At 41.6% G+C, this 27801-nt stretch overlaps 1 protein-coding gene across 5 annotated transcripts; it reads right to left on the bottom strand.

Moving 5' to 3' along the window:
- On the bottom strand, positions 1-27801 carry mymx (myomixer). 5 transcript variants are annotated; one of them, XM_005742417.2, is made up of 34 exons: positions 26318-27801; positions 25700-25789; positions 24334-24477; positions 21638-21784; positions 20975-21166; positions 19966-20052; positions 19628-19746; positions 19411-19525; positions 19252-19329; positions 19035-19150; positions 17836-17998; positions 14267-14412; positions 14082-14178; positions 13613-13762; positions 13210-13359; positions 12452-12708; positions 11256-11391; positions 10395-10589; positions 9767-9919; positions 8679-8896; positions 8164-8347; positions 7924-8079; positions 7382-7738; positions 7006-7125; positions 3318-5249; positions 2757-2891; positions 2589-2663; positions 2422-2508; positions 2225-2316; positions 2036-2121; positions 1893-1956; positions 1591-1805; positions 992-1138; positions 1-889 (listed from the first exon to the last, which is right to left on the bottom strand). In XM_005742417.2, the coding sequence occupies exons 1-34, from the start codon at positions 26807-26809 to the stop codon at positions 624-626; spliced, it is 7161 nt and encodes a 2386-aa protein (XP_005742474.1). In that variant the 5' UTR covers positions 26810-27801; the 3' UTR covers positions 1-623. The 5 variants fall into 5 exon arrangements, with proteins under 5 accessions (XP_005742474.1, XP_005742476.1, XP_005742477.1 ...); XM_005742419.2 differs by having other exon boundaries at positions 14082-14175; XM_005742420.2 differs by having other exon boundaries at positions 17836-17953.

Raw genomic sequence — 27801 nt, 5'->3', positions numbered from 1 at the left:
AAGTTTTTTTTTTATGTTTTATTATTAATAGTCTCTGCTACATTAGTATCTGTATCAAACAAGCTCGGCAGTATCAAACTGCTGATCTGTGGTTATTAAGTAAATTATTTTGGTGCACCACACACACACAAACTCATACACACAAGCGCACACACATGAAACATGTGAAACAGAGGAGCTGTAAAGATGTAATAGTACAACGAGCATCGTGAGTTGAGGATATGGTGAATACTTGGTCATAACCAGGTCAAGATGATACCACTGGGATTCTAAACAGACCGTCTGCTGAGCAGGTGGGTTTCTATACAAAGATTACCAAAAAAAGAGAAATACTACTCAAACAAAAAGAAGGAATACAGATTTAAATCTGCAACTACACAGTGCACACATACACGTTTCTTCTTTTTGCTTGAACAAGAAAAGCGAAAAAGAATATAAACACTCATAAAAATGATTTATTATAAGGACTTTCAAGCCAGCTAAGTGATTTCTATAAAATCCGTCAAAAATAAAACTGTGGTATGTCTTTTAATCATAAATATGGTCAGTAGTAACTGTTTTTAATATGTGCACTGCACATTCGAAACTATTTTTTCAATCTCTATAAATCATCATCGATAAACTCAGAGGTCCCTTTTCCCAAAGAACTTTTTGAAGACAGACTTGTTGCGTGGCCGCGGCAGGCTCACGTAGCTCCTCAGAGCTGCGTCCTGATATTTGTCCTGCTCCCACCCAGCCAAAGCCAGCAGTGGAGGCTCAGAGCTTCTGCTTGCTGATGCGCTGTCTGTTGACTTGTCTCCCACCACCAGAGTCACACAGTAGTTGGAGCCTGTTTCCAGGCCTTTGCCTCCAGGGGTGCGCAACATGGGTTTGATCTTTTGGTAAGTTGCTGCAAAAAACACCAAACAGAAAACATTAGAAGACAAAAAGAAATAACACAGATATTATAGATTATAAATGCTAAAATGTATTTTACTAGTTGCATACTAACATGAAGTAAAGGAGTGGGAGCGACGCTTGCTACTTAGCCAGTCCTGACCGCTGCATAAAGGGGAGTGGGGAGAGGAAGAAGCGTTGTCTTTGAAGCCTCCAGAGAGTCTGTGAGTCATCATCTGCTTTAAGCTGCCTTTATCAACATCTAGGAAGGGCCAGAGAGAACATTAAAAATAGGACTAAAGTGACAGAGGAGCGAGGAAAAGCAAAACCCTTTATTGTATTAACACCAGTCTTAGTTATGTTGTTTTAATATGCAAGTTGACAATACTTTAGCTCCCCCTAGTGGTACCAACTGTACCTGCAACAACCATTCACTAGTTCTTTGGTTATCCAAAGCCGTGAAATTAAATCTTTTATACTACATCAGCTGATAAAATTATTGCACTTAAAATAAATCAAATGTAAATTGTACGTAAAACAATAAGTAACAGAGTGCATCCTCTAACCACCAGCCCAGTGGGACTAATCAGAAGCCGGCGGTGGAGAATGGTGTCTATTTTATTCTGTATTGCCGTGTGCGAAAGTGGGGCAGAGGTATTTGTTAAACTGGTCCCAGATAAATGCAGCTTTTGTCTGCACAGCAGAGGCTCTCACCGCAGCAGCCCGCATCTGAGGATGAGATTAAATGTTCATCCAAACGCTTGAAGTGACTCTGTGTCATGTGATTTAACTCTCTGGTGAGGACAACAATTTCTTTGGTCTGGGTGGTACCCGGTGGGTTGTGCCTGGGAAACAGTTGGGTGACATCATGTTGAGAGGAACAGTGGCAACCGTCTGGATCATGACATCCAAAACAGAAGGGGGGCTTTCTGTGGACAAAAGAATTGCAAGCTATTATTTTACAGAAATTAATATCAAAGATTTTGTGGAATTCAAATTATATGAAAGCATCTTACAAGGAACTGGGGAGATCTTCATTAAAAGGGACACCTAATATTGAAGACCTACACACTGTCTGACCTTTAAAAACACACACAAATGAATTAGAATAATAATACTGAACATTAATTCAGTGTGAGCTGTGAAATAACTAGTTTACCTGTGCTTGCTTGTATCTTCATCATCCATTTCTTCATCATAAAGCGTGAAGATGCATTAAGCAGATATTCAGACCCATCACGGAGCCTAAAGATCAGAAAACACGATTTTTACTGTTCCAGCTGCTGGAAAGGCATCACTGCCTTTAAATCAGTATATTTCTATTAAACAGCAGCTGCTACAATCTGACCTTAATCGAAAGCAGTTGGGTTTTTTGGTGTATTCTGGGAAAGGTAAACACTCTGCTCCCATGAGGTTCAGTGGCAGGCCACATGCAGAACTCTGCAGCACAACACAGTGTAATCATCAGTGACCACATTCTATTTACTTCAATTATTAATCCTCACTTTTCTCTTGGGCTCCTTTTGTCGTGATTTCTTGGCTTACCCTCAGAGTCTCCTTTCTATCCTGGTAGAAGCACAAGGTGTGTCTATATAGGACAGCGTGGTAGGAGTTCCAACCTCTGGAGGGTGCCTGTGAAAATAAGATAAGAGTGTGTAGTGCTGACTGCACGCTTTACATTTGCTGACTGTGCTGGCTTAAACATTTCTTACTTTCTTCCCTCCCAGCTGCAGCTTGTGCTTCCTCTCAAGCATCCCCTCCATAGACTGCAGCTCAGGTTTTCCACTCTGAAGGGAAGTGAATTAATTCAAAAAAATCAATGAAAAAAGAAAACTCATAGAAGAGCCCAGATTTCCATTACAGACTGCAGTAACACTCACTGAGGTGAAACAGTGCCACCCTGAGGCCACATGCTCCTCAGGTTTCTCCAAGTCCTCTTGGCTCTGTGAGGCTTTCCTTTGCTGACAGATCCCATCCAAACCCATATGAACTGACAGGAGACTCACTGACGGGTCCTGTTCAGGGTGAGAAGATATAACTTTTTAATGTAGCTATACTGCCTTGAATACCTACAATGCAACTGGGGTGAGAGTAGTATACATGCACACAGTAACTACATATAATGTGCAAGCCATATTGACATACGAAAGTATATAAAGTATATGCCATGTTTCTACTACATCTACTACCATAAAATCTACTATCCTGCCTAAGTTCTAAGTCTCTAGAACTGCAAATACTTCTGCTTTGATTTACTTTGGCTTTGAATTCATTTGTCTTTGTCTTTTCTTTTACATAATGAAAAAGTAATTAAATCTATTCCGTTAAAAACTGTTGACACACTTGTCTGTCTGACCACCCACCACAATGTGTGAGAAAAAATTCTTTTTGTAATTTCAGTATAATCTCAGTCATGTGGGATCATCACACCCTGACCTCACCTTCAAGCAACCTGTGTGCTCGTCTGCCTCCGCCCCCACCTTTGCCTTCTCTACCTCCTCTTCCTCCTCCTCATCCTCTTTGTACTGATAAATGTATCTCTGATTGTCCCCTACATCAGGTAGCTTCACTGGATCCGAAGCAGTCTCGTTCACTGTCACTGAAGTTTTGCTGGCTGGCTCCCTGTTAGGAAAAGCTGCCCAGGACCTTCTGTCTCCTATAGACAGTGGAGGAAGGTGATCTTTGGGACTCTGGCCCTTTTCATAACCCAGCAGGTTCTGAATGTGGGTGGGCAGTTTGAATTCAGCCACAAGAAGGTTGGGTGCCGAGGCAGTGACGAGGTTTCTGTAGAGCACAGTCGGGGTTGTATCTGAAGGTGTCTCTTTGGCTTTGTCTAAAGGTTCCTCATTGGGCTGGTACATGATGTCTGAGCAAATGCTCTGCCTGTAGTTAGTAGTCTGGTTCCAGATGTCCTCTAGCTCTTCCTCCTCTTCCTCAAACTGCTGGTGATCAAGGTGGACAGGCTCTGTTTCTATCACTGTTGAGCGTGAAGGTGGACCTGTTGAATCATTTTCTCTTATTTTAGTGCACTCTGTACCTCCCACTTCAAGAGATATAAGCTTCCTCACCACCCCTTTAGGCTGCATGCTATCAGAACGTGGAGCATCATCTTTGCAAAGCTTGAGACTGCTGGAGGTGGAGATGCCAGAGTCCACAGAGTCCTGTCGAACACTCTTTGTTGACTTCAGATTGACTCTCATGAAGGAAGCTTGGCTTGACTGAAGTCCAGGACTCTCTTCATGAAAACTGTGGGGTCTTGCACATTTGTGGTACTGATGTCCATTTAAGTCTCTAATGAGTGTATGAACACTAAGACACTCGTGTTTATGTATAGCTGTAGTGGAGGTGGAGGTTTGGTTCACATAAATATGCAACTGTGAAGGCTGGACAGTCCCATCCTTCTCAGCTGTGCTGGTTTTAATCTCTGACAATGTTTTGTCCCACTCCTGTTTTTCCTCCTCACAAAGAGCCACCTGGGTTTTAGATAAATCATTACATTGTACAGTCTGATCCTCATCTTCCTCCACAGAAGGAGAAGGTGGAGGTTGTAAACCGCTGTCCACACTAGGAAGATGTTTCCCAAGAGATGTAGATAGCTGTGTCTCAGCAAAGCTGCTTTCAGCTGAAGTGTCATGCGTGACAGTGGGAGTGGGTCTAGTCTGTCTGAAAGAGCTCAGGAATGTTTGTTTGTGCGAGTGAGGGCCTGGATCAGTCCCGGCTACTTTTTTTGATTCTGGAGGGGCAATAGTAATGATGTCCTGAATGCTGGGAATGAGAGTCATATCTTTAGGTAGATCAAAACTCAATACAGAACCCAAGGAGAGGAACCTGCAGTGGCTTTTCACCTGACCTGCTGTGGGTGTAGTGGTGGGTCCTGCTGAAACAGCATATGGAGTAATGCTGTATTCCCCTGAACACTCTGTATCAATGTCCTTCAGCAAAGGATTCTTCATATAGGCAATGGCTTCTACTCCACCCCCATTCTTCTTCTTCCTTCGACGTTCCTTCAGTGGCCATGTATGTGTGTCGTATGTGATTGTCTCAGAGGTACAATGAGGCATCCCATCTGTTTGCTCCTCAACTCCCATGATTTTCTGGATAGTGTGTCTACGCGCGTCTCTCTTCCTCTTCCGCTTCTTGCCCATTCTCTTGATGCTGCTGAAGATGGAGCTGCCTCCGTTCCCTGTCGTGTTGTGGAAAGTTACGTTGGTTCCCTGAAGTGCAGGTGCTGAGGAGGATGGCAAAGAGGAGGATGGCAAGAAAGTCGGGGAGGCTGAGGCTGTGGAGCGGCTTTTTTGGCGGGGCAAGGTGATGCTCTCATACACAGGGGCCGCAGCCAGGTTGTTATCCTTGACATGCAAGTAGGTACTTACCTATTAAAAAGAGAAAAAAGTATATTAGGTATGTGTGGAAGCTCTTATATTAGTGAGATTACTGTACTAAAAATGGTTAACCATAGACTCATGCGTGCTGCAGGCTGAAGCCTTGCAGCCCTCTGTGAGAACAAGAGCTGTTTTATGTGTTACAGATGGACGATGACATGAGAGCAAAATTGACTAAGACAATGATCGCACACATCCAAGAATACAACGGATTCAGGAATGCATGAATCTGACACAACAATGTAAATGTATTAAAAAATTATCGAAGACAAAAACATTAGATGTAAGGACAAAGAACATGAACATTATTGCAACTGCACACTTACAGGACTTAATCAGAATCATATGTGGCTTCACATGCCGTCATACGCAGCTGTAATGTCTTGACCTTTCAACTCTGTGACTAATCTCTTGTTTCTGTGGAAACCCCAGACTATAAATCATGGTGTGCAGTCTGGGGGCTTTTCTTCGAAGTTCAGCAACAGTTCTCTGTCTAATGACTGAACCTCTGCTGGCACTTGAGAGAGCACTCATGCTGCGAGTCATTTTGGAGCATGATTTTCATATGAAGAGAGGATGAGGTCACTGCTTTCAAACAACTTTAGCACAGCCGCGCAGTCAAACACGACCAGGTTTATATCAGGCTTGTAGTGAAATGACAGCAAAGAAGAGAGAGCTTCTGTCAACGTTCACTGTAGGTAGAAGACTGATTGTGCTCTTCTTACTCATCACCCTCATTCTGTCTCTGTCAGCAAATCTTTTCAGTTTTAAATCCTGGCTCATTTAACAAGTTGTGGCCCAAAGAAGTTTAACAGTAAGAAAAAGCTCAGGTTTTATTGTGTGATTTTCTGGTGGGAACTTAACAATTCATCTGAGTTTATACAAGATGAGCTGAAAAGGCACGATGACTGCTGACAGATTACTGCAAAGACAGACTTGCCAAAATACACAGATTTGTTTTCAGTGCATCAAGATTACTGAGATCATTCCTCTTGCTTTTAGGGCTGGAATGCATGATGGAGAGCAAAACTGCTTTAAATATGGTAGTGAATACTGCAAAGATAACAGTTTATTTTCGGTGTAAATTCCCAAGAAATGTAAATCAACTGAAAAACTTTTTATACACAGATTTTGTACAACTTGTGGTTTGGGGTGTATTGTTATAAATCTATTGCAAGCATTAAAGTAAATTATAAAAGTTACGTAAATACAATATTTTTTTCCTGAAAACAGAACATTATTGTTCACCTATTGAATGTCAGGTAGATCACTTTATTCACTATATTTTGTGAATATACTATATTTTTACAAATGGATTGTAAAAGTAGCACCTTTCTTTTCACATCCCATTAAAAATCATAACAGAAAGGACTACATTAAAAACAGAATTTATTTGGTTTTAGATTTTCATTTACGACTCTAGTTAAGTGGGGAAACTCTGAGTTTTAATAGTAAAACAGTTTGTTTTCTTTTCTCACTTTTCTCATGTTAACTATAAATTTTCCAGCCACAGCGACTTTGGAGATGGTGTCAGTATGAATATGATAGCACCTCGGCCTGACTTATTTCCCGTTACTCTTATGTCTCACTTACAGCGAAGGAAACAAGCCAGGGAAGCTGCAGACTGGCTGTGTCTTGTAACAGATTAGTAGAGCATGCTGCCTTAAGAAAAGAGCTACACACGGCATGCAGTCCCAGTACACTTCGAGATGCAGCATGCAATGCCAGTTCACACCGCGCAGTTTACCTCATTTGCACTCTGCCGATAAATCTTTCTCTTTCGCTTTAAACTACCCAAAGTATTTTCCAAAAGCCCCTGGCAGCGCCTCCAAAAGTTTTTATAGGCAGAAGATTGAGGCACAGTGGGCTGAGGGAGAAAACGGGGAAAAAGGAAGATGTGAAGGCCAAAGGAGAGAGGGGAATGAACAGCAAGACAGTCAAGAAGGGAGATCCCATGCAGTGTGGTTTCAGGGAATGCGTGTTACTGCATTAACCTTCAGGAACAGTAACAAATATCATCTGTTTCAGTGCTTCTGGGAGAGAAGTGAATGTGGGCATTAATAGTGACGCCCCATTTTACTGTGTAGCTGCTTATAGTGTGAAATGATGAGTGCGTCTCTCACCCTGTGGACAGGCTCAGAGGTCTCCTCCACTACCTCTTTTGTCCCAGCAGGCAGGTCAAGTACCTGAACCTGGCTGTCCCCTGTGTTACCAAAGCTAAGGATGAGGTTGACTGTTCCCCCTACAGGAGGGCTGCTGCCCTCTTTAAGCACCAGCACGTTGGCTTTAGGAGGATCATCCTGGGGTCCAATGCTGTTCATGATCTCATACCCATCTTCTGATGGCTCCTCTTTATGTTTCTCAGCATGACTGGGCACCAAACACAATGGCTGGCTATTTCTTGCCTTTGTTGTGTCTTCAGTAGAGGTGACAACTGGGGATTGATGAGAATGGAAGGGCTCTGGCTCAGGAGCTGAATTCTATGTATCATGGAAAGAGAACATAAAAACACAATGGTTTAGAAACACTTTGAACTACAAATATTTGTCATTTTATATTACAATTTCCACTTGTCAAAAACATACATGCACTGGTGCTATATTGTTCTCCCCAGCCTTCATTCACTCATTCTGTCTCTACAGTAAGTGTCCCTCTGCTCATTTACCTCTGTTGATGGCGGGCCCATTGTCGCCTCAAAGTAAATGTTGTCCTGTGAAGGTTCCTGTCTGCTCTTCTTGTGGAGCCACTGTTGCTTTTGAGCCCTCCAGTGTACCAAGATCCACCCGAGCATACTCCTCAGTTCCTCCATACGCTCTCTTACCTGTAAGACATTAGAGTTTGTAAAGTAGAACCAAATAAAAACAAAAATCTATTCAAAGAAAGTCACGTGTGAAACCCTGCTCACCATTTGTGTGAGGTGGTGCTCCTTGTCTAAAAGATTTTTGCCTGTGGCGGCCAGCTCATCAAACTCCTCAAACTTTTGCTCAATTTGCATATCCAGCTCTGCAACCAGTGATGTCTGCCCGTCTTTCCCAAAATGCAAGGTGGTATCTGAGAAAATGCATGACCTGGTGTCTTCTGTCCATGAGCTATTCAGAGATCAGGTTGGGGTGGGAGGTAGTGGAGGAGACAAGCAACAGGGCTGTGAGAAAAACCATACATTCACAAAGCATGAGAATGACCAGGCTCTCCCTGGTAGGACAGACATTCATTGCCCTGTCACACTCAGCCCAGGAAACTTGCTCTGACCTTCTCAGCACATCTTAAATTATACATTTCCCCAGGGACCTGTGCTTGACAATGAGAACATCCTGTTCTTTCCTTGATAGATGTTGTAAGGGGCAGATGTTCTCACAAAAGTTGATTACGAAATAACTTGAGGCCCAGAAAAGGGTCACAACAACCTCACGCCCTGCTTACATCATGGCGAGGTAGCTCCTGAAGAAGTCCTGGAGCTGCGCAAACTCTTTCAGACGTGATTTGTTCTCTGTCACGCTCTTTCCCAGCTCGTTCCAGGCCTGCAGTGTAGCCTGAATTTTTGCATCTAGTACGTGCACTCTCTCTGGGCACAGATCCTTCAGTCGAGAAGCCTGGTCCTGCAACTCCTTTACCTCCTCCCTGATGATTTCGTAGTCAGTCTGTGGAGAATCACAGTAAGAATCTATCATCTCCCATCAAATCCACTCACTCAAACAGCCTGTACCAATTGTATCTCTGACTATGACCTCATCTCCATAGCTTAATGCATATTATTCAGTTAGAGGACCATATGGTCTACATATGGGCTGCCACGCTATAGCTAGCTTGCAATCGGAATTTTTTTGTCCTCCTTTTGACGAGGCAGTAATTAATAGTGTTGAGGGTTCTCTGGGACCACTACTTCATAACGTTTCTCAGCTACAGTAAGCCACAAGAACACTGAGTTGTAGATGCTTGTCTGCTGACGGCACAGTTATTTCAGTTTGGGAGATTAGGTCATTTCTGCTTTTCAAAGGTATCAAGTACAGACAGCTGTGTGTGCGTGTGATAAACATAACACTGCCCAGAAAATGACTCACACAGAACTTTACCATCCCCAACTTCACATCTCCAACCCTGTGAATCGTGGACACTCATACACACCCTACCAGATTTGCTCATAAACACACACATACACTTTGAGAGCTAACACAACAGTGACTCATGCAAGCACAAATAAATATCCCACGGGAATAACAAACTTTTGCTTGCTCTATGTAGCTTGCTCATAGCACAAAGGAGAAAAGGCAGGCTTTTTTTGTTGTTGTTGTGAAAAAATATGTCACAACAGGAAACAGACTGTGGAACAATGTGTTGGAGGTGACTATAAGACAGTCGGGGTTGGGGGGACTTCCCTTTTTTTAAATACACAGGGCAAACTGTCCATAATCCAACATCAATGTAATGGAATACTGGACTGCATTACCAGAAATGAATCATTTCAGATGTTTACAGCATAATCACAACATGTGCCGGCATCTTTCTCTCACCTCCAGGTGGTCCTGCTCCTCCCGCAGAGCCTCTAGGCCACAGCGATCTGGCTCACACTGGATGGCCATGTCTGTCTCCTTCTCCAGGATGTCCAGGCTCAGATCCTTGCTGAAGCACACGCACTCCTCCACGCGCACTGCCAGGCTGGCATGCTGGCGATGCACCAAGTCATCATGAGTACTCATAGGATGTTATTAAGTCATTATACTTCAGTGTACATTATTTGTTTTCCAATGAGAGCCACATTGCAAATTAGTTTAAAATGGTGTCATGGATTCCCCTCCAGCCATCTGCGTATGTGCTTTTTAAAAATGTGTACTCTTTTTTTTTTTTCTTAAACCAAGAGTAAATTGAAATAACACAAAAAAACACATGTGAAGGGGAGTGGTGGCCTGTCTTGGGCCTATTAATGTGCACAGCTACAGGAAAAAGGAAACCAGATGCAACTCTATTAGAGATGGGGGACTTTAAAACCCATTCAGCACCTTCTAATATTGTTATATGTTAATACTACATCAAACAGTAAATCTGAGCCACTGCAGCACTCGTGTACATGCATTTTCTGAACAGACTATATGTAATCAGTGTGTGTGATATATATATATATCTAAAATCTCCTCTTCTTACCTTGCTCATCAGCTCCTGGATAGCCTGGTCGTGGCTTTGTGACCGACCTCTTTCTCTCACTGTGTCATTCAGCATCTCTACAGCCTCTCGTAGCTCTTCCACGGGGTCTCCCATGGTTTCTAACAGAGGCTCACCACTGCCACTGTTCTGAAGTGTCAGCAAAGTAGGAGCTGGGGAATTTTCACTGTGGAGAGGCTGTTAGGTTCAAAAAGAGTTACTATTCATTTGCCAAGTTCAACTGAATTAAAATGGTAGTAATGTGAATGAGAAAAAGTAGTAGTGCATTGCAATACTGCCACTCCTGAATTTATAATTTAATCTAAAAATTCTTATACTATATTATTTTGATTAATTCATAGAACACTGTCAACAGTTTTGATAAGGACTGCTTTTAGTTTAAAGCTGTTGTAGAGTTCATAAAATGGATTTATATTGTGTTTGCAGTGTGGCTGTAACTCAGGTGGTGGAGCAGGTCACATACTAATGGGAAGGTTGGTGGTTTGATCCCCGTCTGCTCCAGTCTGTTGCTCTCCAATAAATCCCTCAGAGTTTGAATGTGTATGAATGTTAGATAAAAGCACCTACATAGAAAGAGCTTAGAAAAAAGTGCTTGTGCGAATGAGTGAATGAGGGAATTTGTGTAAAGTGCTTTGAGTGCTCAGATAGAGTAGAAAAGTATATTTAAGAACCAGCGTACTTACCATTTAAACTACAGATTTTCAGGTAGAATGCAAAATTTGACAACAAACTAAAGCTACCTGTAATGCTAAAACTCGCTACACATGCACAACAATATATTTTTTTTATTGAAACTTTTTACAAGCTTATCCTTTAAATGCCACTATTGAAAAATTTACCTACCTGCCCTAATCTGTACTGACTGCCACTGAGATCCTGGCTTTCCTCCAGCTCCACACGTTCCAGGAACTCAGTCAGCATGCGCGTGTCCTGCAGCTCAGAGCTCTGCTGGGTCAGGGCACTCTGGACACGGTGGTACCTGGGAAACACAAACACCAGCAGGGATGTTATAACCAAAAGTTACACCTAAATGGTAAACCACATCCACATATACAACCTTGCATCCTTCAGCAGAACCACATTACAGAGACCGCAAGCATCTTACTAGGTGACTCGTACCGTGCTAGAGCACTGCTTATGTTATCATATATCATGTGTCACATAAACATATCCTGTACTTTAGTGCACTGAGGTACCTCCACTGTGCAGAGTTTATATAGGAAATGGTAAAGGGATCTTTTTGAAAGGGTATTTTTCCAGAATAAATGACCCTTACATTGCTTGTGTGCACTGTTAAATAATGACATCATAACAAGTGTCTTTCAGCTGCTTAGCGAGAGCCTCCTGCATCAACAGGATCTCAGACTACACAAGTGGCCATCCCTGCCCCATCTAACACCCCCACCCTGGAAACACTTAAACTGAGACCTTTCCACATCTGTATTTTCTTTGGTCAGCTTGGTGTTCTTTACAGAGTCTGAACTTCTGTTTATAGACACAGGTATGTTGGGTAAACCAGCCAGCATCATAAGTTTTAGTGAGAGTCCATGGCAACAACCTGTCTTTCAAGGGCCAACCAAAAAGAGAGGCGTCATCTTGCAAACACGGAATGGGTGACTCTGACACACACTGACAAGCTGTGGGTGAAGTGCATGTCAAAACTCTGGGGTAGACCTCACTAAGTGCTGCACGAATCACAAATGAATAAACTTTGGCCGTGAAATGATGAGCACATGGAGAGATATTTTTGCCAACTTAGAGAAAAATCTATGGATATATTTATATATATATTTGTGGTTTATGGGGTGAAACTGTTTGTCTTAAATAAGAACTGGGGAGCTTTATGAACAAACTCTTCCATGTTGGATTACAAACATGGCAAGCCCAAACCTGTGACCTCTTGGAAACACTGACTTCCTTTATTTCCTGACCACAGTGATGAGAAAAACCACCAGAGTCTCATTGCTCAGATCCATAGCATGAACTTTCCATGATGACAAATATCAAAGGGCTACCCTTGACCTATCTTTCTAACATACTTTTTCTCCACCTCCTCCATGCGTGCCGGTAGCCCTCGTGTACGTGGGTGGCTGTGACTATGAAGGCGGTCCACCTCCTGCCTCAGAGCACTGAGTTCCAGGCTACGGGATGCCACCTCTTTCTCCAGCAAACGGCTTTCCCTCTCAGCCATGCTCATTGTTTCAGGGTCACCGGCTAAGACAGATTCCTTCATGGAAAGCTCCACAGACTCCAGCCAGGCCTCCAAGCTGCCAAGGGCCTGGAGCACTTTCACAACCTGTACAGAACAGACATGGAGAGGTTGGGGGAGTGCAATTTATGTCTCATGTTATAGAAGTTTTCCTGCTTTAATTTCAAGGTGATTTAATGCACAGTTTAAACTACCAAAGGCACTGTTCAAAGACAACAATAATACGTGGAAGTAGTTGCTAAGACTTACATGACTCATGGTTTCCAACTAGGTCATCAATCTGGATTTGCAGCCTCTTTCCAAGTCATAATCAAATTATATCTGAGCACATTTTATATTCCTTGGATTAGCCTTCATAAAATGTTGTGACTACATCTCAACAACTCAGCCAATTAAGGTGATAAAGTAAACAAGTTTCTAACCATGAGTGCATGCATACAGCTCAGGATCTGGCTGAACAGAAAGCTTTTAGTAGGGATAAAAAGGATCCAGGATAATTTGTCATAATCATAAATTTCAACAGAGAAGAGAGAACAGCCTGTGAACTATTTTCTTTTCTTTAAAAAAAAAGAAAAAAAAGAATGTTACCCTAAAACCCAGCTCTTCTGAGGCCTGGAGAAAGACAGCATTCCTTTGGTGTCTCTTCCTCAGTTCTTCCCACAGGACTTCCAGCTGGCCAAGGAACTCCTCGATCTTTGTGCTTCCCGGGTGCTGTGCCCGGACCAGCCCGTGGCCCTCCTAAGGAAGGTTCATTAAAGTGATGAAAGAAAATTATGAATAAGAAATGAAGTGGATTTTATATTGTAACTATAGACTAATCTAAAGCTTTGGGTAAGTAAAGTTGTCTCAGACGTGATGTCAGCTCATTGATTAATAAACCAGACCTGCCAAGAAACCCAAGTTGCAAAATGTGGGGAGATTTTTTTAAAGGAATTCATTCAGTGCTTTATTTCAAGAGAAACTGTGAATGTGACAGTGTGCTTCAGTTTACCTTTTTGACCACCTCTATCCTGGCTCGGTTGTTAAGGATTTCCTGCTCAACGGTTTGCTGACACCTCTTTGCTGCTTCCAGCCCCTCAAAACTGGCTATTGAACACACCTGTGTAGCCATGGACACGTTGTCTTTGAGCCATGACAAAGTCTGAGATGGAAAAAAAGCAAAGAGAGTAATGAGGAACAGTTTACACATATGATTTAGCTGCTGAGGCTACAGGAAACCACATAAACAACTTCTAAGTGATAGATATGAGTTAATGCAAAAATACATGGCCATATTGCGGAGTACAAATGCTATGCTGACAATTAACAGCAATCACTTCTGATGTTGAAGGCACAGTCCTTACTGCCAGCTAACCTGTTTTTGTACTTTTAATTGTATGTGTGGAGCATGGAAACAGTTTTGCAAATTGATTTCTATTGTCGGGAGAATAGTGGGTGTGACTGGCAGGGGAAGTAGTCACCTTGTCAGCAGACACAGTGAACCTCTGAAGCTGTATGTGAAGCTGTGGGTGGCCTGGAGAGGGGGTGGCAATCTTGGGTTCTGTTCTGGGCTTCCTGCTGCAAAGAAAACATAGACTCCAATTATGACTTACATAAAGACCTTTCATTATGTAAGATGGCGAGAGAAGCCAGGCAGAAACGTCACCTTTCCCCCTTCAATTGATTTCCGACGATAGCATCATCAATGCAGACAGGGCTGTCTCTCATTGGTAAAGAGGTGTGGTTCACTGATTGCTGCTCCTGGCTTTGGCAGCTCTGTGTTCGTCTACCACTCCCACCGTCAGCAGTACTCTGTGGACAAAGGAGTAAATGTCTGTAGGAAAATCCAAAAGATCAGCAACATGGTGTGTGAGTAATGCTTGGCCTTTGCTGAATTAATGCTGACAGGATGATTAAACGTCTCAGAAAAGAGGATTTCATGCTGTGAACAGTCACTAGACAATGAGGCGTTGCTGTAGCTCAGTACTAATGTGAATGTTACAATGTGGCTGGACGCTGGACAACATGGACAGCTGCCCGGAGTTTCTCCTGTAAATGACACAAAACATACTCACAAAGGTTCGCTATTTTTAGTGAAACAGCCCAGACCAGTCTCAGAGTAGAAGCTATTTCTGTTTGACAGCATCAAACTTTTTCAATACTAAAGATGGCAAGAAAGGTTTAAAAATGTGAAATTACAAAATGAATGAGCACAACGTTACTAACATATGTTAAACCACTCTGATCATAAAAAGAGCCATTGTAGATAGAAATATAACCCTCAAACTCCCATGCCCCTGCTCCCATTTAAAGCAGCAGTGTTGTTTCAGCTTTAGACAGTGATTTCCATGGTCATCCACCCCAACTCTGTTGAGAACTCTGGAGTTTTTAGAAAGGTCAATGCCACAGCGATCAACCTTGTCTATGGGCAGAAATATATTAAAGACGTCAACAGCCACTAAGCTACTTTTACAACCATATGAGTATTTTAAAGGTTGGCCAAAGGGCTCTACTGAAGAGTTTCCAATGAGAGCCACAAGTATCTGGACTGCTACATTGGACTATCCTGAGTGCAGGTCTTTTACCTTCTTCATCCTGCTGCGAGCAGCTGTGTACTACAACAACATATTTTCTTTTAAACTGATGTTTTCACAATTATGTATATGTATGTATACAAATGTTTAATTCAAGTGTTTTAGGCTGTTTTTTATTGCTTTATTCGGTAATTACTTCTTGATGTTGGTGCTGTTTCTAACTATACAGTGCTATACATGTAAGTTTTTGATTGCTTCTCTTAACTAAACCAGATGATATATACTGAATATGAAATTATAAAGTTATGGAAGCACTTAGCAATGTGCCATAGCAATTATACAAAAAATACAAAAAATCCATTTATAACAGTGTTTTATGGAGGGCCCTTAATTTAATCATATTATTTTCTGACTGGGCTTATAGAAAAAGTGAGGCAGGGAGCAAAGAAAAGTGTCGCCTCCAAAATTATGCAAAGTGCAGTAAATTGTAGGGGTCTAACATCATTTACCAACATGCCAGTCATTTTATAGGCCAGGCTGAGTTTCATAGAGGCAAATTATAGGCCCATTTATGTGCTAAAGCAGTAGAGCTAAAAACCTCGTGTCAAAGAATTTATAATCATTGCTAAGGTCTCCTCTGCAGACAGGCATTTGCTTCTGTCTTTCATTTTTGCAGGGCACTCCACTGTAAACATGTCGTGTCGTTTCACTTTGGCAGAATATCAGCTACAGAAAAAATAGCCGTTTAACAATTTGGTATGTCATATTTAATGGTATTCTGTGCTTTACCGTCTTATCCAATCATTTACCATTTCAGCATACTGTTCACTCTTCCTTCCTATCCCTTTTCTGCTGATCTCCTCTCACCCTGTGTGTCTTTCTGTAGTGTGCTATGATGTCAGCCAAGAACTATCACTTAGCAGCAGACCCATCTGGTCTCCAGCAGTAGCATCTGGCTACAATTAGCCAGAGAAACAGACGATAGCCATGTTTACCTTCAGAAACAAGAGGCTATATATGGCTAACACAGACATGGATGCATATATTGAAGCACGTACAGACACTAAAACCTTTACAGCTAATTGACTGAATTATTGCAACAGAGAGAATAAATACATTGTGTATGTGCACATGAACACATATGCAAATGTGCTGACAATGCTGTCTACCAGCAAATGTGCAAATAATTCACAGTCACTATTAACCTAAAGATCCATGTAACTGCGTCATTGCACCCTTAAAAGTAATGGGCTCAATTCCATACACTAGGGTGCTGTGAAACTATGTGACAAATTACTTTTACTGTTTTAACAGGTACCTGTGCTTGTGCTTAGCACTGCGTTTGGCCTTTAAGGCTCCAAGCTTTTGCATGGAGTGTCTTTTTAACCCTTCCATAAAAAAGTGACAAGTAAAGCTCCCATAGTCAGTGTACCAGGCAACTACTAACTCCTAGTGCAATAAAGACCATTCTAACCATTCACTCAAGGTCGTCCTGCATGCCATGGCAACAAGATCAGTGTTTGTAGAGCAACAACTGAGTCAGGTTTGCTGCCCTGATGGGCTCCTGTCACAGATGGTGAGATGCGAGAAAACATGAGTAGAGAAATTTACTGAAATAGTAACATGAGAAGAATGGAAAGAATGAAGTTTGCTTTCTCAAGCATCTGTACTTTCTGGCTTGACAAAGTTAGGACATGGGCCGAGCAGGGATCAGAAGTGCTCAAGGTCAGCGATACAAGAACAGCTTTGCTCTAGGCTAAACTCAAACAGCCACTGTAATCAAAGAAATTTAATGCGCTAAGTTTAAAGACTAAATATTCACATAATTACTGGTTTTAACCACACTTACATTTCTGGATAATCAGACTTTCTGTCAGGTTTATGGGCAGTGCGGTAACTATAGGAGGACCCGCGAGTTCAATAAAGTTCCTGTAGGCCTCCAAGACAAGGAATGTCAAGTCCAAGGAATAAACATACTCTCTAGAATATTCACCCTGGACTGAACTATGGACCCTCTGTTAATATAGTATTAATTCAATGACTGTACTTTTGTTAGAATGGTTGAAAGCCAAGATATTTTTCTACCATGAAGTGAAATTTTGGAGGGAAAGGCTTATTTGCTCTGGCGCACTGTTCAACCATGTTGTGCAGTCAGGGCTTGACATTTTTCATGGAAACTTATGTAATTCTTGTGCCAGCACAAATAACACCTCTAAAAGCTCTTCCTGTGTCTCCTACAGGGCAATATTTGCAACATTTGGCTCTTGTTAGATGATACAGAAGGTGATTGGCAAAAAATAGAAAACACAGTTACATATTGCTTTTTTCTCTATAGCACTGATTTAAGCACAAAATTGGTATTTTTGCAAACCATCTTATCATGGAATTCTCCAAAACTGGGACATCCGATGATATAATTAAGTAGAGGGAAGATGGAAAACAGTATTTTGGGTGCCAAGAGTAGAAGCCACTGCTTTACAGCACATCTGTCAAATTCTATTTTGGAAAACTGTGCTTTAGCTGTATATCAGGCAGTTTCCAAACCAAAGGACGAAGTGCGTCACTTTCTGAGGCCACAGATTTTGTAGGACTGAATGGGGCTGGTGTCATCTTTTGCCAGCACTGATGGAGTTGTTCTCTCCTACTTGGGAACCACAATGTGGTTTCTCCAGTATTACAGTGAAATACAAAAGCTACTTACAGCACAGCCTTTCAGATGATTCTTCTCCTCCTTCACCTCCTTTCCCATGATACAATTTGCCTCCATTCCCATGTTGCACTGGGGTTCTTGGGCCAGTGTCAGGAGGTCAGAATCTTCCCTGGTGAAAGTGGAGCCAGAAAGAGAGAGCGTGGTCTTGTCACTCCTGCAGGGTGAGCAGACCAGGAGGTTACTGTAGTACTGACAGCAGGGCTTCAGAGGCCAGCGATTCTTTCCAATTATGGCTCTGAAGTTTCATGCCAGTGTTTGTGTTGTTTGATTAAAATAGTCTTGAAAAGCAGCTGATAAGGACGGTATGATGTAATATTTGGATCTAAAGATAGGCTACTAACATGAGAAAGTTTTTGCACATGGATGTCAGAAGCTCTGACTCGCACAATTTACAAATTTTACAATATTATGATTATAATCATTATTATTATGATTATTTCACCAAACGGAGTAATCCATCTGTTTAACCTAATGGCCTTCTGATACAAAAATTGGGAGCTTGAAACAAAATAACAATGATTTTGGTTGTAGTCATTAATTTGATACAGCTTCTAGCACCCTAATCAGTCTAAGGATGCAAAAGTCTGGATAGTTAATAAAAAGAAAAAAAAGTCTGGCTACATAGTGCTTGTAGTTACAGTAACAATTAATGTATTTTACACATTCTATAAAAAAATAACTAAATATGCTTGTAAAGAAGTTCTACTCAGATTTAGCAGACTGTTTCAGATGACATCACGATTTTAATAGTAAGAGGTGAACAAACCACGTTTTCAACTTGCAGTTTTGCCAATACATTATTCATGTTGTACACCTCTCCAAATTCCAAATCAGCACAGAAAACTTCATATTCTAAACTGAGAGGTATATGGTAAATGATAATCTGTGTGCTAACTGGTCAACAGACACGGCAGACTTTTTCTTTGCTTGTAATTTTTCACAGATTTAAACCAAAATTAGACGCGGATAATCAGAATGAAGAGAAAACTCTTCAGGCAGAGCTCATTTTCATTTGGAAAACTGTTTGGTTCTCCCAGTGCATACGTCTGACGTCAGTAACAGTAGGGTAATGACAGAAAAAACAAAGTTCTAACTCACTGGGTAGTTGTAAAGGACCAATTATTGAGTGAAATGGTCCACATATTTTAGGCCACCAAAGTTGTTAGGGTATCCTTGGCCTGTTGGCGTACCTGAAAAGCTTCTGAAGAAGTGCCCAGCAATCCTTCACCTCACTCTGCTTCCGTGTGACACTGGCAGCCAGGGTGGGACGGAGATTCGACAGCTGGGATACACTCACATCAAGCATCTACCACACACAGGCCTGCAGGTTAGGTAGAGAAGGCTTCTGCAACACACTTTCAAGATCTGACAAAGCAGTGCTGCTTTAAGTGAAAAGACACAGCTTACCATGATCTGACTGGCGATCTCACGCATTTCTCTATCTCCAAAGCTGTCCACGTCTTTCAATACAGACATGTTTTTCCTCTAAAAGAAGGGACACTGTGAGTGGAAGAGCCTCTCAGATCTAATATATGATAATATAATTAGGTTTTCAGGAAGTTTTACCATGCTGTTTATAGCAAATAATATATTATCAGCCTGCTGGTAAAATGAGGACACTTCCAGGGCCAGATGAAGATTTTCATGGTAGTTTTTCAGATGCGACTGCATCTTCAGCCACCTACACAAACAGCAGACAGCAGCATAGAGAAACTCAGTCTTCAATTAATCTTTAGATTGGAGGTGTTTCATGCAATTTTTCAGTCAAATGTAAGTGACAAACATTTTATTGATGTGTTTCCTCCTGCTGGATATGTTTTTGCTATCTGTCTTCCCTTGTTTCTCCAGTTTCAGTGCCAAGTTGTTGATTTCCTCATGGAGATTTCTGTGTAGCTGCTCATCCTGCAGGGGAACAGGAGAACACAATCCAACTATGACCTCAGCTGTCTTTACCATACACTGATGGAGACAAATTACAGGCAGCCATAGATAAATTACTGGAAAACCTCTACAAAACTGTAAAGGAAGCTATTAACATATGGAAATGCATATATTTTTACCACAGGAATGTTGTTTATAACACTTTTATCAGTGTTCGGGTAATTATTAGTAGTAGCTCACCTGTTTCAGATCTAAAATTCTTCTAGTCAACTGCATTTTGTCAACATTTTCCCCCAGGACATTCACCAGACACTGTTCCTCTTCCTGCTGGCACACATAAAAGTCAGTGTTTATAGCCCCCATTTGTTAGGAACCCAACCATTATTTTTTTTCAGAGGCACCAGGATTAAACCACATTACCTCTACTACCAAGCAAGATGCTAAACAGAAATAGCCTTCAGCATGCAGTGAGGAACTTTGAACTTGATACTAAGGGACAGAGGAAAGGATGAGTGGAACGTAATGGAGAATACATCTCCTAGGGTGGATGTTTTATAGACTTCATAACCAGCATCCTCCATTACAATCCCACAGGTCCATTATCAATCATCAGTTCCCTTGTGCCAGACACGGACATGAACAGAGAGATAAACATAGGCCTAAAATGAATTAGATGATTGCTTTTTGATAATGACAGGCAGATGTTTTACACCGGTGAACATACACAAACCAGAGATGTCTTCAGGATACTGAGCTAATTTCCTGTATTGGAAAGTGCTGTTTTTGTGACTAATATCTTGACAAATGTTGATTGGAGCTGCCTGTAGACTCAGATTTGCCTCTGGGCCAACTGTTTTGGCATAATTGTTGAAGTTGGAGAGCATTATTAACTGCTGTTTTTTAATATGTGGATTGCCTGCTTTGATAAATACGAAGGGGAAAGAGAAATGTAGGGAGATTACAAAGGTGATGTGAACAGGATAAGAAAAATGAAACATGTTCAGGAATTAACAGTGAAATACAAAACATTGCAAAAAAAAAAGAAAACGTAAATTACATTTTACCCTGTTGGTGTTGAATTTAAGAAAATAAGACATATTGAAGGAAATACCTGCATCGTAAAGACAACCAATATTACAAAATACTTTGAGTTTACCCAGTAACCCACAAAGGTTGGCTCCTTCCTCCTGAATTGAAAATTTTAGTTGTATGTAGTATAAAAGTAGAGAAAGACTGATATGTTCCTTACCTTCTCTTTAATCCATGCCTCCAGCTTGTCCACCTTTTTGTTGAATTCCTGCAGGTTCTTGGCTCCTCCTAGGGCCCTCATCTGATTTGCAGCCATCTGTTTGAGGGTCTGCCACTGGTCCCTGAGCTGACTGAGCTGCTTCTTTACCAAATCAGATGTGGGATTCAGTTTACAGATCAGCTGCTCACCCATCTTTTAAAACATACAGAAACACAAAGACATTGTTCATTTGAATTGTCACCCAGAGCAGAGGCAACACATCTGTCATTCGTGTTTTGGATATACTCCTGAAAACTCTCAGAGTTCTGCTTCTGCCCTTGCCGGTCTGTCTGCCGAGCAATGTTAATTATGACCAATGCACAATTTCCAAACATTTCTCCTGTGGGAGAAAGTATAAACTGGCTTGACAGAGTCGCCTGGAATACTGAGGTTTCCTCTTTTCTCTTGCCTGGAAGTGCCTACCATTATGTTATGTGTTATATGATTTGACAGGCTCTTTTAACACCAAACGCAGTGATTAATGGTTACATTCAGATGCCCATTATGTGTTAAAAAGTTAAAATAAACATTTAATTTTGGACATGGGGTGCTCAGATTTGCTTGTTTTGCTAACTCTGTGATATTTCAGTTAGTGTCCAGTCTCATCTTGAATAACTTTCCCACCTGGTTGAGTTGAATCAGGGTGTTCTCAAAGTCTTTAAGATCTCTCTGAAGCATTTGTGAGGCGTCTTCCCAATCCTCCAGGGGGCAGCACTGAATATTACATCCGTCCTTCAAATCCTGTAGCTTGCCTTTGATCCACGCCTCAGCCTACATCCAAATTACAAACACAGGCAAAAATGTCTCAGTCATGCTTCACATTGTTATTCACTAATATGTTTGCTGACCTGAATCTGAGAGTGTGTGAGACTGCTTTACACACTTCATGCTGGTTTAGGGAGCATGTATTCAGTGCTGTTTGGCCAAATTTTCACAACAATTTGGTGATTTTTGTGACAGTGACAAAGTACAGACATGACAAAAACTGATTTTGGACCCATAAAAGTGACGCAATGCTTCCTTGTACATGTGAAAATTAATGGTGAAGACTGATTTGTACATTTGGACCAACAGTATATTCTATTTTTTTCTTTTGCAGCGAGTCATTTCACACCTTAAGCTGATCTAGAGCTTGGATTGTGAGATATCATCTGCATGAAAGTACACTAGACAAAAGCAGTCATCATTTTACATATCTAGCAAAGACCGAATTTTTTTCCCCCCGTCTTATTGTAATACAGCATACAGCACATCAAGCACATCAAGACCAGCTCTTTGTTCTCCAGTGTCATGTTATACAGAGCAGAAGTTTCTCTTGGCAAGGGCCTCGACTCCATTGCATAAGACTTTGTCTTGCAGAGCAGCCTTTTCTGGCAGCCTTCTGTATGGAGTGAGAAGGCCAAACCAGGTGGCCAAAATCAGAAAGCGTTGGAAAGTACGTGTTTGTTTTCTGCAAAGAACACAGCATGGAAGTCAGTGGCCCGCCTAAGTTACAAAAACTAATAAATCAGCTCAGGTTCTTCTACTTGTCAGACTGATCCGGACTTTTCTTTTTTTCACAGCGCTGCTTTTGTGTACGTCAACTGACAGTTACACACACAAATAAGTCATCATACCTTGACATTACATCAGAGCATTATTTCCCAAGGAATTCGGTGCGACTGACATTGAATAATAAACTCTGTAGCAACTCCACTTTAAAATCAATGAAACATCAAGACCGCACATGACACATCCACCAAACAGCTTTTTGCTCTAGATTAAAATATGATGTCACTGCTCCCCAGAGGAGCAAGTCATTAACTTTACAAGGCCCCCAGGGTAACGGGCGTATTTCTGGTTTCAACAGAAGGAAAAGAGCTTGACAAAACAGGCCTGCCCCTATCTTCTCACACTGGCTCCCATGGCATTATAATGACCTCATACAGGAAGTCTATGATTCCCTTGTTTCTTCCTGTCCACTCTGCACAACAATGGTCTGTTCAAATCATACAGTTGGGCCTTAGTCTAGCCACAAAGAATAGAACGACTGCAGTTTAAAAAAAATATGGCCACATAAATAAACATTGCAGTTAATACATAACAAATTTTAAAATAAATATAAAAAGTTGAAAGAAATCTGATTTTGGAATTTATAGAGAAAACAAGGACAGTTGATTGACAGTTATAAAATATCTATTAACGGGCCACATTTTTTACCTCTTTTGTAATGCAACTTGGCCCAGAGAACATTGTGGGGGTTGAAGTTTCTCTATTTCTCTATCTTGAAAATGAAATGGTGAAAGGCAAGATATGTTGCAGAGCAGCCTGGGAGACAGATGGCTCTACACAAAGTCCTGCTGCACCATGTTGTGACCCGCTCCGATCCCCTAGCTCGAACCATCGGGGGCCATTAAAAGTCTCTCCCTGGAAGGCTCACTTCCACTTTGACAGAAATGTAATACTATAATAATACATTTTCATCAGCAATAGCAGTCAACCAAATCGCTGTAAAACAGGCAGGTCCCCAGGTACCTAAACTTCCACTTTTATAAAGCCAATTGTCAAAAACCGTGAACATACAAAAGCATCCTCCACTGTGTCCAATGGGTCTAGTAAGCTTGTTAATGTGCTACAAAGCTTTTAACACATACATACATCATACTCAAATGTAATTCTTTTTTTTCTCGCCTATCACTTGGATGGTTGCTCGACAGAGGTCTGATGGCAAAGCCAACTGCTGGACAAAAATGTCCCTCAGCCGAACTCGCTGAAAAATGTCCTTGTGTGTGCTGGGGTAAACGCAGCAGTGAGATAACACAACCAGTTGTGCTGCTTGGCTGAGTCTGTCTGAGCAATAGGCGTGAAGGGATGGAGCCAAACAATGATCTCATCCCCAAATAATTGCTTGTGGCGGTTTCCCCTCCCTCTCTTCCCTCAGCCGAACACAGCTCATACAGTTCTTAGGGACAAAATAAGAATCAGTACATATTTTGTTCTCCTCTGAGGGTCATACAACAGGCAATTTCCTTTCTGATTTTAACTGAACAGCATAACATGTTTCTTTTGGGATCAGCCCACTGTAGCTTGTGGTCTTTGTAGCATATAGATTAAAACAGATTCTGATTAATTAACTGTAAAATAAGAGGCTGCAAATTTACGAGAAGCTCCATAGAAAAAGTATCTCTTCAAATCTTTCCTTATTTATTAGACATTAGAAACAGACGGAGAGCAGGAAAATAAAGCTTGTATGTCAAAGAGTGAAAAACAAATGATAAACCCACTGAAATACCACGAGGAGCTACTGATGCTAATACGCTGGTATGCCTTCCTCGTGTTACCTGCAGTACTTCCTTGCTGAAGAGTGAGTTGCGCTGAGTGAAGCAGTCACTTGGAGGTGTAACAGCTGCCGACCCTTCAATCGGTGTGCGTGGATGGCTTTCTTTCCTCTGAGGCTCATCCTCCTGCGGTTCAGGTACTGATATCTGTGTGAGCATGCAACACAGAGAAAGTGTTGAAAACACAAGAGCAGTTTGTCTCCAACGTAAACCTTTTTTTTTTAAACAGATAAAACCATACACCAGATGATGATTGCTTCTGACAAACCTTTAAGAAAGAGGCACAGCTCTCCAGCAATATCACTTCACAATCAGAGGATGTCTAAGTGTCCGCTTACGTTGATTATACCTATGTTCGCCATCCAGGCACATTAGAAACACATGGCAGACTGGCCCCAAGGTCTCTCTTAACAAAAACCTACTGTCAGCACCACGTAGGATGAAATGAACACGACTGGCACAAGTTCACTAATGGACAAGCATTCCTGCTGGTCCCCAATCAGGAAACATCTGGGCACAAGAGGGAAGCAGGAACAGGCAGATCCTCCAATGTTTTTCAGGCTTATGTGTAAACATGTCATCTTTAAAGAGCCTTGACAGATCACGTTCGCTCATTATTACCTGCACAGGTACAGGCACCAAAGCCACTTTATCTCTTGTAATAAGAACATTTTGACAACGTGGATGAATAATACATGAGCAGAGTAAACTCAAAGTATTGTTGTGGTAACAAAGTAGGAAATTATGTGAAAAATTACTCCTTGTTTTGTTCTCGAAGGGGAATTAAGGCCATGGCAGTCTGTGTATTATTACAACCAGCCTCCACAAGTACTTCAGCTAGCCTTTTCTTTTGTTAACATCTACTCCTGACTTCATGTTTTCCAGTGGGCCCTGCCTCTGCAAGCTCTGCTGTTAACACAGCACTTCATCCGCAAGACGCAATGACTTCAGCTTGGAACCGGCCAAATCCAGCAGCCCACTAGCTTTACACAACATCCTACAAATATACTTTTAGTGTTTATTTGTTCTGTATAACGTGTCTTAAATACACGACAGCAAAATCAAGAGGAAACAACGAGTATTCTGGGTAGCATTCAACCAAAACACACTGTTCTTATAACTGGTTTTCCACCCCTGTGTCACTTCGCTTTAAATTTATAATATAAAAGCAGCTAGCTATAAAGAAACCCCCAACAAGGGCTAGCTTTCCTTTAGTCTAAATAAAACACTAAAGACAGCTGCTCACAGTAGCACAGTAAGTAATAACAAAATATTTTAGCCTCAAAATTCCACTTCTTTTACTCTAAAACATGTCTTTTAAATAATGCTAACTATTTGACATTAATTTAGCAGTTAGCTTGCATCTTACCTGTTGTAGGGATTTCTCTCTGTTCACTTTCGGTCTGGTTTGTCCCTGCATGGGCTGAAATTCATCGCTGCTCTCTTTTTTGAGTAAAACCTAAAATATTAGGATAAAATATGCAACCGGGAGGGACGAGAAATGTCAATAATGAATGAAAAAAAAGAAAGAAAGCTAGACAAAAATGAACGCTGGTAATTAACGTTTTACACGATATGAAAGCGCACGTGCTTATGACTAATTCCAACAGGCCTTTTCGGTTGGAGCTAGTAAAACAAATATATCTTCGATTAACAGCCATTTCTTTAATAACTTTCTGTTTTTAAAAGATCATGTTTAGATCATTTTCATATTCTACTGGAAATGTTATAATTAAAGCAGAACAGTGTTGGAAAACTGGCCTCTTCAAGTTTAAGATTAATTATTTTGAAACTCTTTAAAATAGCCAATTTATCAAATATCCTTTATGTAACTAAAGGTATGCTACACATATATTTGACAAAAAATATTTATCTATATTTAGACTTTTTTTTTTTACCTTAACAACAGTTTTAATGCACTGCCATATTTTTTGAGTCATATTTTTTCTTTATTGTTAGAATTCTATGTGTGCATACAGTCTTGTACCTTAAATTGAGAAGTGGGCTTATTCTCACAGCTCACACCCACTATCCTTGGCAGATGTACTTCTGATGTGCTGCTGATGTTGTTGTTGTTATTGTTGTTTTCAGATGTGCACCGTGTAATTGCAGGCTCTGCTGTCATCTTGTTCTCTGGCCTGTCTTTGTTCCCAGAGATTGTGATCTTCTTTATTGATCTGGAGACAGCAGAGGCAGAGGCAACATTCTGGTTCAGCTGGTCCTCCGCTGCCATCCGGTCTTGGTTGTGTTTCACGGGGGCTACCTGCTTGACAATCGGCGAGACGAGACAGGGTCCATGTGCACACACCTGTGATCCACTGAGGTAGAGCGAGTTCAGATTGTGCTGCAGCACACAGTTATCCAGAGTCTCGCCAGGCAGATAACTCTGTGTAAAATCCTGACATTTTGCCACAGCAGGAGCTGACAGCCTTGTCCCAATGGTAAAGGGCTGCACCTTCCTCACAATGCTCTCAGACATGACTAGTGTCCCAATAAGAAAAAAACAAAACAAAACAAAATTGCTTAGGTCCAAATGAGCTCTGAAAAAAAAGTCTGTTTCATCCCTTTGTGCGCTCTCCTGACTAAACAGTTGTCCAGTCTCAGTTCAGCAGTCAAGTGGAGGGTGGAACCGAAAGTGGAGAGAGGGAGAGAGAGAGCTCAATTCTCCACCTTCTTGTGCATGTTGAGAATGCACAGCACACAGCCCAGGATGGCTTCCTTGGACTCCTGGGATCGAACACGGTCCCAGATGTGGCGCAGTGCTGTTCCAAGGTGCGTAGCTCCTGTTGAGAGGATTCTCCTGAGATATTGTGCCACTGAGCCTACCAGTCTGCTACTGAGGAGCCTGATAACCAGGGACCGCAGCAAGATGAAAACTGCTGGCATGCTGCCTGACTGTGCTGCACTAAAGTCTTGGGGAAAAAAAAGAAAGCTCAGAAAAGGAGGGGGAAGAAGGAGGGTTGGTTAAGAGAAGGGATGAAGTCACCACCTCTTCTCTCTCGCTTTCTTTCTGTCAGGAGCAACAGGGGGGGCTGTAAAGCCTGGCTGTCAAAACTTCCCCTCTGAACCCTAACAGAAAATCTAGCAAGATAAGAGACCCAGAGTAATGGAGTCGGAGGGAGAGACCTCTGTTGGACCTTTTCAATCACAGCTTATCCTCTATGAGGTAATATCCTCGGCTGAGTCACACTCACACACACCCAGACTGCCTCTCCCTTACCTCTACTTTGAAGTGCAGAAGAACTCATTCAGCTGTAAGGCATTGGGATCTGTCCCAACACAAGAATTACAAGACAAAAAAAAGTCTTAAAAATAAGAAGGATCACTTTCAGAGACTCAACTTTATGCTGTCTGTCCAGGAGCGAGAATGATTCCCTCAGGTCTAAGTTGAGCCTCCTCTTTCTCCATCAGAGGGGAGCAGTTGCCTCACGGGTTACAGCTGAATGAAACAGACCAAATCTGTCGCTCTGC

The sequence above is a fragment of the Pundamilia nyererei genome, unplaced genomic scaffold (genome assembly GCF_000239375.1).
Source record: "Pundamilia nyererei isolate P.nyererei 1_Seehausen unplaced genomic scaffold, PunNye1.0 scaffold00120, whole genome shotgun sequence".
In the NCBI taxonomy this organism is placed as follows: Eukaryota; Metazoa; Chordata; class Actinopteri; order Cichliformes; family Cichlidae; genus Pundamilia; species Pundamilia nyererei.
The sequence above is the reverse complement of the archived record's forward strand: the minus strand, read 5'-3'. Positions and strand labels throughout refer to the sequence as shown.

Excerpts from the sequence above, each read along its gene's own strand:
- mymx (XM_005742417.2), bottom strand. The coding sequence starts at position 26,809 with ATGTCTGAGAGCATTGTGAGGAAGGTGCAGCCCTTTACCATTGGGACA. Across the intron at positions 19,526-19,627 it reads AGGAAACACATCAATAAAAT|GTGGCTGAAGATGCAGTCGC; the intron begins GTTTGTCACTTA and ends CTGTTTGTGTAG. Across the intron at positions 2,509-2,588 it reads TGCAGCTGGGAGGGAAGAAA|GCACCCTCCAGAGGTTGGAA; the intron begins GTAAGAAATGTT and ends TTATTTTCACAG.